This window comes from Berkeleyomyces rouxiae (genome assembly GCF_048999995.1).
Source record: "Berkeleyomyces rouxiae strain 22BRR77 chromosome Unknown BrBRR77_ptg000012l, whole genome shotgun sequence".
Lineage (NCBI taxonomy): Eukaryota > Fungi > Ascomycota > Sordariomycetes > Microascales > Ceratocystidaceae > Berkeleyomyces > Berkeleyomyces rouxiae.
Genome location: NW_027396502.1, coordinates 1,772,652 through 1,785,653, shown reverse-complemented (window position 1 = coordinate 1,785,653; position 13,002 = coordinate 1,772,652). Strand labels below are relative to the sequence as shown.

General features: G+C 52.1%; 2 protein-coding genes across 2 annotated transcripts; both read left to right on the top strand.

Moving 5' to 3' along the window:
* Positions 1–1,891: 1,891 nt before the first annotated feature.
* On the top strand, positions 1,892–7,973 carry BROUX77_007814 (uncharacterized protein; the record flags this gene model as incomplete). The annotated part of the gene is made up of 3 exons (XM_073752949.1): positions 1,892–2,543; positions 2,742–3,225; positions 3,890–7,973. The coding sequence occupies 3 exons, from the start codon at positions 1,892–1,894 to the stop codon at positions 7,971–7,973; spliced, it is 5,220 nt and encodes a 1,739-aa protein (XP_073602107.1).
* A 2,921-nt stretch (positions 7,974–10,894) lies between these two features.
* Positions 10,895–12,308, top strand: BROUX77_007813 (uncharacterized protein; the record flags this gene model as incomplete). The annotated part of the gene is made up of 3 exons (XM_073752948.1): positions 10,895–10,930; positions 10,997–11,066; positions 11,152–12,308. The coding sequence occupies 3 exons, from the start codon at positions 10,895–10,897 to the stop codon at positions 12,306–12,308; spliced, it is 1,263 nt and encodes a 420-aa protein (XP_073602106.1).
* Between the last annotated feature and the right edge of the window lie 694 nt (positions 12,309–13,002).

Sequence of the window (13,002 nt, the reverse complement as noted above, 5' to 3'; positions counted from 1 at the left end):
GTATATGTATGTGTGTACGTATGTACTTGGACGTGCTGTATAGCGCTGGGCGGCCTTGATTTGACTACGTGTGGTGAAATGTGCTCCGCGATATCTCGGCGATGGGGGTCGGGAAGTACAATAACAGCGGCGGAATCTGATGTTGGAGCAGGTGGCAGATGCTGGCTGGCAGAGACGGGCGGAGGCCTTTTTGTTTTGACTTCCATGGCCGGTTTCGCTGTCGCTGTCGCGGTGGTGGTGGTTGACTGGTTGACCTCGTCTTTTCTGTGTGTGAATACATAGCACCAACGCACCAGTAGTTACATAAGTACTTCTGCTAGTTAGCCAGTTAGTCAGTCAACTAGTTATTGTGCGTATGCTCGTACTTGTACTTGTACAAATATGCATAGTTTCTAAGACCACGCCCCCTCCCAATTGTCTCCGACGCCCAAGTTTAGACGCGTCGGCTGGAAGATCACTTTTCACCTCTGCCCGCTCCATTTGGCACTAACCAAAATGCTCACGCTCACGGGAAACGCCAATTCAAATTTCACTGTCGGAATTGCTGACCAGCAACCCTAAGGACTGCCCAGGTCGACTCGCTGGCCAACCGCGATCCAGATCCAGATCCAGATCCAGATCCAGCTGCCCTGCCGGAGGACGAGAGAAATTGCTGTGTTTTGACGGTGTTTTCCTTGCATTATCGTGTGGGATATTTCTATTTTTTTCGGACGTGTGTGTGTGTGATTCCCCGAAATTCACCAGAGTCCGCCGGTCGTGTATCCCGCCGTGCGGCTCCTTTCCGTTTATGTGGCCGAAAATTTGCAATGGCCTCGGATCCGGTATCTCGCAGTCCTGTATCTAACCCCCCGAGCATCATTGTATTTCGTCGTCTTGGTTTGGTAGCTGTTATATCACGTAGAGAGCGTACCGCTTCCGCCGTTGGCTGCCCCCGACTTCCCAGACACGCGCACATATCACTGCCGTCTCCAGCTTCATCACCGCCACGACACAACTTGCAGCTTCACTTCTCAGCTGCGCCAGCCGCTGCGACGTCACGCGGCGCCCGTTCTCAGCCCTCTGCTGGCCTAGCTGCTTGCCACACCCTGTGCTGGCCGGTCAAAACCAGACAGCCAGACGTCTTCCAGCCCGCCTCTGGCAAACACCTGCCCGCACGTGAATAAACCGCAGGCATCTGGCCCAAAAGGCTCAAAAGGCCCAGAAGTAGAAGCAGATGCCGTATGGCTTGGCCAAAGTAGCTCGCGGCTTGCAAAAGCCCCTAAGCTAGTCGTTGGGTAAGTTGCTCCATGTATGAATGTACTTTTAGACATAACTATGCCTGCCTTACCTTGCCTTGCTTTGCTTTGCTTTGGGTCTTGGGTCTTGGGTCTTGATATCACACAGACTCCAGATATATAATTCCTTCGTTTTATTTCCCATTTTATTTATTTTTTCCCTTTTGATCTCCCTTTCCCTCAACCTCCGTCCCACGAACGTCCTCACGTCTTCTTCTTCCTTTTCTTCCTTTTTCTTCTTCTTTTTCTTCGTGATATTTGCATCGTCGTTGCTTCCATCTTGCTATCGACTTTCATTTTATTTTTCCACCCTTCTTCATTGTCGCCATCATCGTGTTTCCATCTCCATCCCCGTTACTCTCTGCTCTTCCTCTCTTTCGCCCTCTCACACACTTTCTCTCTCTCTCTCTCTCTCTCTCTCTCTCTCTCATTCTTCCCACATCGCCACACCCTCCCGTCAATCGTCATCTTCTCGTGTTGTCCTTCCTCGCTAGCAGTCTCCCCCCCTTCTGACCTTTGCCGCTATAGGAGGCTTCCACTCTTGAGGCAGAGTCCTCACCCAAGACTGCCCTGCCTCTCCTCCTGCCATTGCCACCACTTCACATTTTTCCTTCATCATGTCCAAGTCGGCATCATCGTCGGCTGCCCAAGCTTCCAAAGAAGCCGGCGCCGCTTCTGATGCCGCCAGCCATTACGGCACGCGATCGCGCAATCGCCATGGCAATAATCGCCCCAATTATGCCGAGGACAGCGTCGATATGGACTTTGAGTATTCGCATGACACCAAGAAGGACGATCCTAAGAAGCCTTCGCGTAACCGCAATTCCTCCCCAGCCGTGCCCCAAGATGCCTTTGCTACTTCCTCTACCTCAGCCCCCGCCTCTGCCTCTGCCTCGGCGCCAACCCGATCTTCATCTTCCCGCAAATCCAACGCCGCCAACGGCGACAGTGGCCGTGGCCCGCACCAAGAGTCCACCAAGGACCACAACACCAGCGCTGCGTCAACGCCCTCAAACTCTAGTGACAGAAACACAACTTCACAGCCGCCCTCCAAGAAGCGCAAGACGGCCTCGTCCAGCTCGTCGGCCTCCAACGTGCAATCAAATCCGCAGCTGGCCAAACGCGCCCACGCCATTGTGCAAAACAGCGGCGCCCGCCCGCTGGTTACGTATCCTGATTCCAACATGATGTCCTTTACCAACACCAAAGCCCTGCTGCAAAAGGACGGCAGTCTCGTGGCTGACGATGGCACCGAGCTGCGCCAAAATGGTGAGTCTTCCATCTATCTCTATTGTTGCCCCCTCTTCTTCGCTTCTGCCCGTTGCCCCAGCCAAGAGCCATGCGAGGATAATGAAACAGTGGGTTGCAATTAAAAAAACAACTCCCATATTGCCCTACTAGCGTCCGTCAACTCCGCTGAAAATAATGTCACCTCCCCAAGCCTGCTAACTTGAACGTCTCTCCTAGATCATGTCTATCTCGTGTCAGAACCACCAGGCGAGCCCTACTATCTTGGGCGAGTCATGGAGTTTATGCACGCTGGAAATGACACCAAAAACCCCATTGATGCAATCCGCGTCAACTGGTATTATCGTCCCAAGGACATTGGCAAGAGAGTTCAGGATACTCGCCTGCTACTGGCGACCATGCACTCTGATGTTTCCCCTTTGTCAACAATCCGCGGCAAATGTCACATCATGCACAAGTCGGAAATCGCCAGCCTGGAGGAGTACAAAAAGACTCCCGACAGTTTTTGGTATGAGCGCCTCTACGACCGCTACATCCAGAAGCATTACGACTTGATTCCCACAGACTCTATTATCAATGTGCCTGAACGGGTCAAGCGCGTGCTGGACGAGCACTGGAAGTTTGTGCTGGTTGAACAGGGCCGCGGCAGAGAGCTGACAGCTGCTATGAAACTGTGTAAGAAGTGTGGTGGCTACTGTGCCAGGTGAGTTTTTTTTCCTTTTCTTTTTCTTTTCATGTCTGCTCTCTTCTCAGTCTGTCCCTCTTTACCGTCAACCACTTTGCAACATATCACCGAAACCCCCAAAAACAGCCAGACACCACCAAACATGGAGCAGAAAAGGAAAAAAAAAAGGACGAAGCACAAGCAAGGGACGCTACAGAAGACTAGGATCAGCATGGGGCGTGTGTCTCTAAGAATATGTGGAAACAAACACGCGGGAACCGTGAAGCAGAATCGCCTTACTCCCTGCTGCAAGTGACCACTGCAGCAACTGCCAACCTTGCCTGGCCCTATCCGTGCTCTTTGGGCTTTTATTTGCAGGGAGCCATGCTGGAAACACAAGGCAGCCCTGGCCGTGCTGGCTACTGTATCTCGCTTTTCTGCTGCACTGTCTCTTTCTCTCTGTGCTGCACTTTGCACTTCTGCAGCGCCTCTTTCAGTATTCTGCAGCCAACATTCCACACCCCCCTTGTCAGATAACCGGGACGTCCGTCCATGACCTTCCTTACCTTGTCCATGTGTCTCTGGCTGCTTGTCTTTGCCCTTTAACCATCAGCATCTTTGCCCATTCTCCTATCATCCACCATCCCTGTTCTTTGATTGGTCTAGAGCCCCACCATGCTGACTCAGCTGTTCCGTCTTATAGCAACGACTCTGTCGATTGTTCAGACTGCAAAATCACCTGGCACATGAACTGTGTGAGCCCGCCAGTAATGAAGAAGCCCTCGCGTGGCTTTGGATGGTCGTGTGCTCCCTGCAGTCGTCGTCATGAGAAAATGATAAATGCCCGCCATACGCCCGTCTTTGGCAACACTCCCGAGATCGACGATGAGGATCTTATAGAGGAAGAAGAAGACCCCACCGCTGCTACTAAAACGTCTTCAATGACCCCCTCTGTTGCTGAAGATGCCCGTCAGGAGCCCACTGCTGAACAAAAACAACAAGCAAGCCTTTGGCCATTCCGCTACCTGGGTGCCCACTGCAAGGTTGAGGACGCATTAGACCTTGACGACCGCATCTACCCCAGGACGAGCACCCGCATTGGTCCTCGTCATCAAGCAACTGTTCTACCGTATCCTGGTCGTCCTGTTGAATACGAGAAGCCACTTGAGCTCAAGAAGCCTGGCCGTAGAGAGCCCCGCTTGACCAAGGAGCAACTTGCCGAGTTTGAGGCCAAGAAGCTTGAGCGCGAAAACCGTCCAGCCTGGCTGCAGGATGAGCCCCCAGGCTACACTGCCCGTGGCGAAAACTACGACAACGACGATCCCAGGTGCACCGCAACATTGCTGTGGAAGCCCCCCACGGAACAACAAATTTCAAGCGCCCGCCTGACTTCTTTCATGAACGATGCCAGAGATTTGTGCTCTACTGTAGACGTCCCCGAAAACTCCACCAACTTGCAGGATGTAGCCTTGAACTCGCTCTTTATTTCTGGCTTCGACACGAAAGAGGCCCTTCAAATGACTTTAGATACCGACATTGTCGACTTTAAAGAGCCTCGCTTGAGTCCAAGTGAGATGAAAAAGTTCGAAGAGGGTGTTGGCAAGTTTGGATCCGAGCTTGCACTTGTTTCCAGATACGTCAAGACTGTCGAGCACAAACACATTGTTCGTCTGTACTACACCTGGAAAAAGACACAACGTGGCAAAGAGGTATGGGGCAACTATGCTGGCCGCAAGAGCAAAAAGGAGGCTAAGGCCGCTGCCAAGACGGTCGCCAAGCTTCAAGATGACATTGCCGACAATGTTGACGACTCAGCCTACGACTGTGAAAAGGCCACCAAGCAGAAGCGCTCATTTGTCTGCAAGTTCTGCACTACGAAAAAGTCGCGACAGTGGCGCCGCGCTCCTAATGGTGGACCTACAGATACTGGCAAGGGGTCACGTGATAAGAACAACCAGTACGTTACGGCTCTTTGCAGACGCTGTGCCGAGCTATGGAGACGTTATGCCATCCAGTGGGAAGATATTGAAGAGGTCGCCAAAAAGATCGCACAGTCTGGTGGTCGTGCGTGGAAGCGCAAGCAGGACGAAGAACTTCTCAAGGAGCTTGTGTTTGCCAAGGATATTCGCAGCCCTGAGCCTCCAGTTGTCACTACTAATGGCTCAGTCTCTAAAGCTACCGTAGCAAATGGCGCGGAGCAACCACCGCGCAAGAAACTCAAGTCTGCTGCAGATGAAAAAAGCCTCGAGTCCTCACCTGCTCCGTCAACACAGTCCAAGAAGAAAGACAAGGAAAAGGGCAAAGACAAAGACAAGGAACGGGAAAAAGAAAAGGAAAAGGACAAGGAAAAGGAAAAGGAGGCCACAGAAAAAGAACAGGAAAAGGTCAAATCTACACCAGCGCCCGAAAAGCTTGCAGCAACTCCTGCTCCAGCAACCGCCGATATTCCCAAGCCCAAGCCCCAGCCTTGCGCCGTGTGCAGCGAGCTCAACGACACTATTCTCACGTGCAAGGAATGCCGCCTTCCAGTTCACCCTGCCTGCTACGGTGTCCTGGGTCGTAGCGCTGCGAAAGCCAGCAAATGCGGCAGATGGACATGTGATACGTGCATCAACGATCGGAGTCCCCAAGTCTCGCTCGACTATCGCTGTGTACTTTGTCCTTTGGATACTACGACCTATGATTTCGTCGGTGTGCCCGAAAAGACCAGCCGTAAAAAGGATAAGGCTGATCGCGAACAGGCCAAGAAGGCCGCCGAATACTACTCCAAGAAGCAAGAGGAGAATGGCCGGCCAGCTGACCCACGCGAAGCTCTGAAACGCACAGCTGACAACAACTGGATTCACATCACGTGTGCTGCTCTTACGCCTGAACTCCAGTTCGGAAACACTGAAACATTGGTGCCCGTCGAGGGCGTGGCTTCTATACCTCGTGCCAGATTTGACCGTGCTTGCGGCATCTGCAACATCAAGACCGGCGCCTGTGTTGACTGTGACGGCTGCAATCAGTCGTTCCATGTTGAGTGTGCGCGTCGGAAGCCGAATCGATTCTTTGTTGGTTTCACCATCAACTCTGTCAAGAGCACTCGCCGTGGCCATCACAATATCGTCACCGTCAATGGAGAAACTGGTGTTATGTCACCCTTCATTTGGTGCCTGTCACACGAAGCCACACCCCCCTCCATGATTGGGTTACATGACCAGATCAAGGGTCACAGTGTGTCGGCTCTGCAATTCTATATCCAGAACTACAAACAAGCAGACTTGACCTTGACTGGCAATGTCCGCAAGGCGACTGTGATCTTGGCAGCATCAAAGGCTTCCTCTAGCTCCTTTGGTCGTCGCCTATCTGCGACTGCTTCCGAATCTCCGACTACGAATACCGCGCAGCCTGTGACTGCCGACTCGCCGGACAGCGTTCCAGAGAGTGGTAACTGTAATGACAAAGTGTGCGCAGCCTGTGGCATCGACGTCAGTCCTCGTTGGTGGCCTATTGACGAGGCGCTGCTCCAAGAGCTTGCCGAGCGCACCGACGAGGAGCCGGCTCCTGCCGTGGGTGATGAGGCCAAGAAGTTTGTAGAGCAGCGCAAGTTCAGATGCCACAAGTGCTACAAGCTTGGCAAAACGCCGCAGAAGAACATTACTGAGCCAGAGCCAGACATGTTCTTCGAGGAGGTTTCACAGGCCAAGTACTCACCTCCGCCTCCTGTCCCTGCCTCGATCGTGGCACCTGGGCCTCCGATGATTCACCAGCCAAACATGTTTGCTATGCAGCCTGCCCCCATTGCTCCTGAGCGTCCTGCACAACTGGCTAGTCCTCGTATTGCACCGCCCCCATTGCAACAGCAGCCTGAGATACACCATTCGTCTTTCCAAGCCTGGGCTCCTCCTACTGCGCCCGTTCACCGGCCGGCACCCAGCTCTCCTCCTGGCCCTCCGGCTTCGCGCGACCGTTACTACCCAATGATTATGCCACCGTTTGGTAGTAATGAGTGGAACAATGAATATCGCAGCCATCGCGGCGAGCCTCCCCATTGCAACGACTCTGGTAGTCGCCCTGACCCCGTCCATCGACCCGCTACTGAGCATGTGCCCATGCATAATCAACGATACAACGATCCGGCCCCTGCCCCGCCGCCGCAGATGCAGCACCCTTCGTCCCAGCAACCAGTTACTCTTGCGTCATTGCGCCCGCCGCCTTTGCCAATCCCTGCATCGCAGCCTTCTTCCATGGCACCTGTCCCTCAGTATCCTCATGCACCACCGCCAGCTAGTATGCCACCTGCGCCCAGCTACCACCATAGCTACGCTAGCAACCTGTCGCCTGTTCATCATCACAGCCACCCTCAACACCACCACGGGCACAACAGCCACATAAACAACCACCCGCACCAGAGCCATCCTCACCCACACGCGCCCCACGCACCCATCACCCACAACCAGCAGCACCCGCCGCTGCACCACTCGCCGCACGGCAGCATGGCCAGCTCTGGTCCGCCGCGCCGTAACGAGCCGATCCCTATGGTCTCGCTGCACCCGCAACGGCCGCCGGCTCCGCCTGCGCCCGCACCCGCGTATGCTGGCCATACCCATACCCACACCCACAGCGGCTCGCCTCTTGGCAGAGACCACCAGTATGCGCACTACTCGTCGCCGCGCGACCGGGCTAGCGGAATTACGCCACTACCCATAGTCCGGCAACAACCGCAGGATGGGCTGGGCAGACCGACGGGAGGGCACTCGGCGAACGCGAGCATTAGCCCATCGCTGAAAAACCTCCTGAGCTAGACAGAGAGGACTGAAAAAAAGGCACAACCTGTTTTTTTTAATTGTCTTTCTCTTATTTTACTCTTTATATTCCTTTATCGCGTTTTCCTTCTTTTCTGCATCTTTACTTGGCTGTTGTTGAATCAGCGGGGCTGTCGTTTTTTGCGCTTAAATTCTCACCTGGGCTTATCGGTTATACTTATTTGTACCGTACTGTTTTTTTCTATTTTTTGTTTTGTTTTTGGGTTGGGAATCATACCATTCGTTTCGTTGACTTCGTTGATGGCTGCAGTTTTGGCTCTGTTCATCTTGAATTTCTTTGGTCTTGTTTATTATTATTCTCTTTTCATATCGTCTATTACTGAGTATCTTGTTTCTTACTCGTGATGATGAAGAAAAGCGTGGGTGGAAGCAAGAGGCCTTTTTGTTTTAATAAAAGAATGCATGCAACGAATCATCCGTCTTCTTGAGTGTCTCTCCTCGTGATGTCCATGTATCCTCAGTTGAGTACAGGCGACAGACATAGTATTTTTTTTCCTTTTTCTTTTGGCATTGAGAACAAAGGCAACAGGGTAAAAAGAACCTGTGAGATATCACGGCACAACCTGATTGGCTGCTTTGTTCTACAGGCTAGTGTTCTAAGAGCTGAGACAGGATCGGGGCGGGGGGGGGGGGGGGGGAATAGGGTAGATAAAACAAGGCTTCAGCGTTCGGCGGGCGGACAAGATTTGACTCGATGGGCCATTCACAGCTCGTACTTGTACTTGCCTCTTGTTCACAGATGGGTGACAGTTAGGTGGCTGCTCTCGTACTCATACGAGCGCATCCAAGAGTTTCTGCTTCATGGCCGGACCCTCGGCGACTGGGAGACCGCAGGTTTCAGGGGTTATTAAAGTTTGACAGAAGATCAGGCTCTTCTCGAGCTTAGTAAGACAGACAGCTGATGACTAATCACAAAGACGAGAAACATTCCGTCACTGGGTGTTGATTGGTTACAAATCTCACAGTCAATAACGGGGCGGTTTTTCTAGCCGTGAGCAAAGATGGATGTTAGCCAGGTACATCTTGTCTTTAGCATTTTCCTCTTCTCTCTTTAGGCTGTGCTGATCAAGTACAAACATACATACACATGTACATGGCGTCTAGATCTGCACTATGAGGCTCGATGAAGGCCTGACTTGAGATGTTGGCTATTGCCCACTTTCTGCTGGTATTTTTTTCCATACATGTATTCTGCCTTGTCCAATCAGATGTTGGGCTTGCCAGGTGGCGGAGAATAAAGTCGACAGGCTTCCATAGAGTTCCATGGAGAGGGGAAGGCGGCTTTTTTGGGAAAACGACCGACGTCTATGGAATCTCATAGATTTCGACGGACCTCCCAATCGGGACTTGCGTTAAGCAATCCTAGCGGCCAAAGGGCAAGAGCCAAAAGGTTTTTTTTTGCTTCTTTGGTCGTTTCCTCTTCCGCCTCCCTCCTCCTGTTCGGGGTTAGTAGATGGCGTTTAGCCTCTGAGGTTGCGCTGCTCACAGCAGGGTCCTGTGGGGATTTAGTAGTGGGTTATGGCGATGCATTAACACTAAACGGAAAAAGCGTGCCCTGGAACACCGTTTCCCGCTCTTCTCCGGTCTGCTAGAAACTTCTGTTGTAGCATACCTTTAGACTCTTGCCTCCTACCTTTTGCGGCCTGAACTGCCCTTGGAGCCCCTCTGTAATACAAAGTAATACAGCGCCCAACAAGGAAAAAAGTACAAGTAGCACACACTCCCAGCCCCGCCAAGTCTGGGCCAGGGTTGAGCGTCCAGGGACTCTAAACTTGACTGTCAACACAACATTCAAAACTTTCTTCCGCACCCTTTCATCGCCCTTCTTCCTTTGTATATTTTTCTTCTCTTCCCCACCGACACTCTCTTCTTGCTTCTCTCTACGTCGCGATACCGTCGATCCCGAACCTCCTGTTCCTTGTTGTTCTCGAAGAGCCCATACCTTTTGCCACGGGGTGAGTTGTCTTTCCCTTTGTTCTCGTGTACCCCTCTGCCCATACGCCAGACCTCTTCTTGTCTTCTTCCCCTGTGCCCTTCCGCTCGGCCTTCCCATCGACTTGACCAACAAGATCAACCCCTCGACCAAAACCAGCCCAAGAACTGCCGCTTGCGCCGCCATGAGCCCCCCGGTCTCCTTCCCGTAGAGACAGAGCCTATTTGCCCGCCCGGAGCTTGCAGCAGCGGCGCCGATTTACCTGCACCCACGCTTGGGCGTTGTCCGGCGTCAAGGACCGGGGCCCTGGGCCCAGGGTATTGCACCAAGCGAACAGGGCAAGGCATGGCAATCCACATGGGAAAGAGAACCTTTTTTGTTCACTTGCTTCATGTTTTCAACTATGCCGAAACATCTGGTTTAATATCCCTTGCACATGCACTTGAGCACTGCAGAGAAGAAGACGAGGACATGATTTGAGCCTGAAACCAAAGCATGTGGCAGAGTGCGAGTCTCTGGCTGCGCTTGTCGCCTTCTTATTATTTCGTGTCTCACTCTTCTTGCCGTCTTGGAATCTTTGCGCCGTGAAAGGATATTCTTCTATTCCTCGGTCCTTGCTTTCCTGTCTCCCTTGTCTGCCTCTGTTTCGCTATCAAACTCCGTCTCGAGTTACTTGTATCCCGTCTTTCAGAGGGGACCAACTTGGAGGAGACTAAGTGCCTCCTACGTCAGCTCACATACACTAGTTTCTTGTATTTTTTTTTTTCATTAAAGCTAACATTTCTTGCTGTCTCCTTGGATTAGTAGTAGCCTACCGAAACTTCATATTCCTTTCATACCCTTTTCATCTTCAAATCTCGTCCATTTCTCTTGATCACACCGTATAGGTGCCGAGCTGTCTTGAGATTCCAAGTTTCACGCTACCTAGAAGTTCCATTTTCCTTGTTACACACCACAAGTCGACAAAATGGTCAAAGAGACTAAGCTATACGACGTGCTGGGCGTAAGTATCCTCCAATAGGCTACGCCATGTTTCTCATGACCACGCGTGCTAACACGCTATGCACAGGTTGCGCCAACTTGCACAGAGGCCGAGCTGAAGAAGGCGTACAAGGTCAACGCCCTGAAGTACCATCCTGGTAAGCTATTTTCCTGTCTAAATAACTATCAAGAATCTACACCGGAAGAGAGGGAATCCTGAGCTAACACAACCTCTTTTGGCAGACAAGAACGCCTCCAACCCTGCAGCCGAAGAAAAGTTCAAGGAGATTTCCGCCGCCTACGAAGTTCTGTCCGATTCCCAAAAGAGAGCCGTTTATGACCAGTTTGGTGAGGGTGGTCTGGAGGGTGGTGGTGGCGGCGGCCATGGTGGCATGGGCGCTGACGACCTGTTTGCTCACTTCTTTGGCGGCGGCGGCGGCGGCGGCTTTGGTGGCATGTTCGGTGGCGGCGGTGGCATGCCCTCAAGCCGTGGAACCCCCAAAGCCCGCACCATTCACCACAAGCACCAGGTCTCCCTGGAGGATGTGTACCGTGGCAAGGTTTCCAAGCTGGCTCTGCAGCGCTCTATCATCTGCCCCAAGTGCACTGGTATCGGTGGTAAGGCGGGCTCTGTGAAGCGCTGCGGCGGATGTGAGGGCCGTGGTATGAAGGTCATGATGCGCCAAATGGGCCCCATGGTCCAGCGCTTCCAGGCTGTTTGCACTGACTGTAACGGCGAGGGCGAGATTGTCCATGACAAGGACCGTTGCGGTCATTGCAATGGCAAGAAGACTGTCATTGACCGCAAGGTTCTCCACGTGCACATTGATCGCGGTGTCCGCAACGGCACCAAGGTCGAGTTCCGCGGTGAGGGTGACCAGGCTCCCGGCATCGAAGTTGGTGACGTCGTTTTTGAGATTGAGCAGAAGTCTCACGCTCGCTTCACCCGCAAGGACGACGATCTGCTGTACCAGTGCGAAATTCCCCTGGTTACTGCGCTAGCTGGTGGTACCATTCACATTGAGCACCTGGACGACCGCTGGTTGACGGTGGAAATCCTGCCTGGCGAGGCCATTGACCAGGGTGCCGTCAAAATGATCCGCGGTCAGGGTATGCCCACGCCCCGCCATCACGACTTTGGCAACATGTACATTTCTTTCTCGGTCAAGTTCCCCGAAAAGAACTGGACCCAGGACGAAGCTGCCTTTGAGATGCTGCGCAGCGTGCTTCCCCCCGCCCTCGAGGCGCCCATGCCCCCTGCGGATGCCACGATTGACGAGGCCGATCTCGAGGATGTTGACAACTCTGGCCGGCAAGGCTTTGGCGGAAACGCCATGGATGAGGATGATGACGAGGACGGCCACCCCGGTGCTGAGCGTGTGCAGTGCGCTCCGCAGTAAAAAAAACAGAAACAGCAACTGTATTCTTTCTCCCCCTTGGTTTCCATTTCAGCTCCTCTTTTTCTTTTCTTCTCTGTCATGTTTCTTGGGTTATGCTGGAGTTTTCGTTTTTTTTTCTTCGTCATGCATTGATTCGAGTGGTACTTCGCTTTTCTTTTCTTGTGTGTTGTGTTGTGTATGTTGAGTGTGTTTCCCTTAGTCATGAGGCTCTTTTTTGGTTCGTTTTTCATGCCATCATTAGTGGTTGTCCTTTTTATTTATCCACAGGCTGAGTTCCATTTGAAAGATGAAAGAAAAAAAGAAGAATCTTGAGATAGTTAAGACCAAGCATTGCAGCAATGGGAGCTGATGAAGCAATGAATTTGGTGAATCATCTTGATTTCTATTGGCTACCTTCTTTGATGTTTTTGCTTGTGATAATCTGCACCACATGCGGTTTTACAAATAACCCTACGACAAAGGGTTGCGTGAACTCTTTGTCCACTTAACGCGCTTAGGACGCATGTTTCTATTTACGCGTTTAGATTCGTGTAACACTGTCGCCTTGGCCATGACTTTGCCCGCCCAAGTTTTGATGCCAAATAGTAAACAAAAATCCGGACCAACAACAAAAGTAGAACATTTCGTGCTAGATAAGAACGGACACGCTTGATTTATTTGTCTTGTTTGTCTTATTTCTTGTTAAGCCTTTATT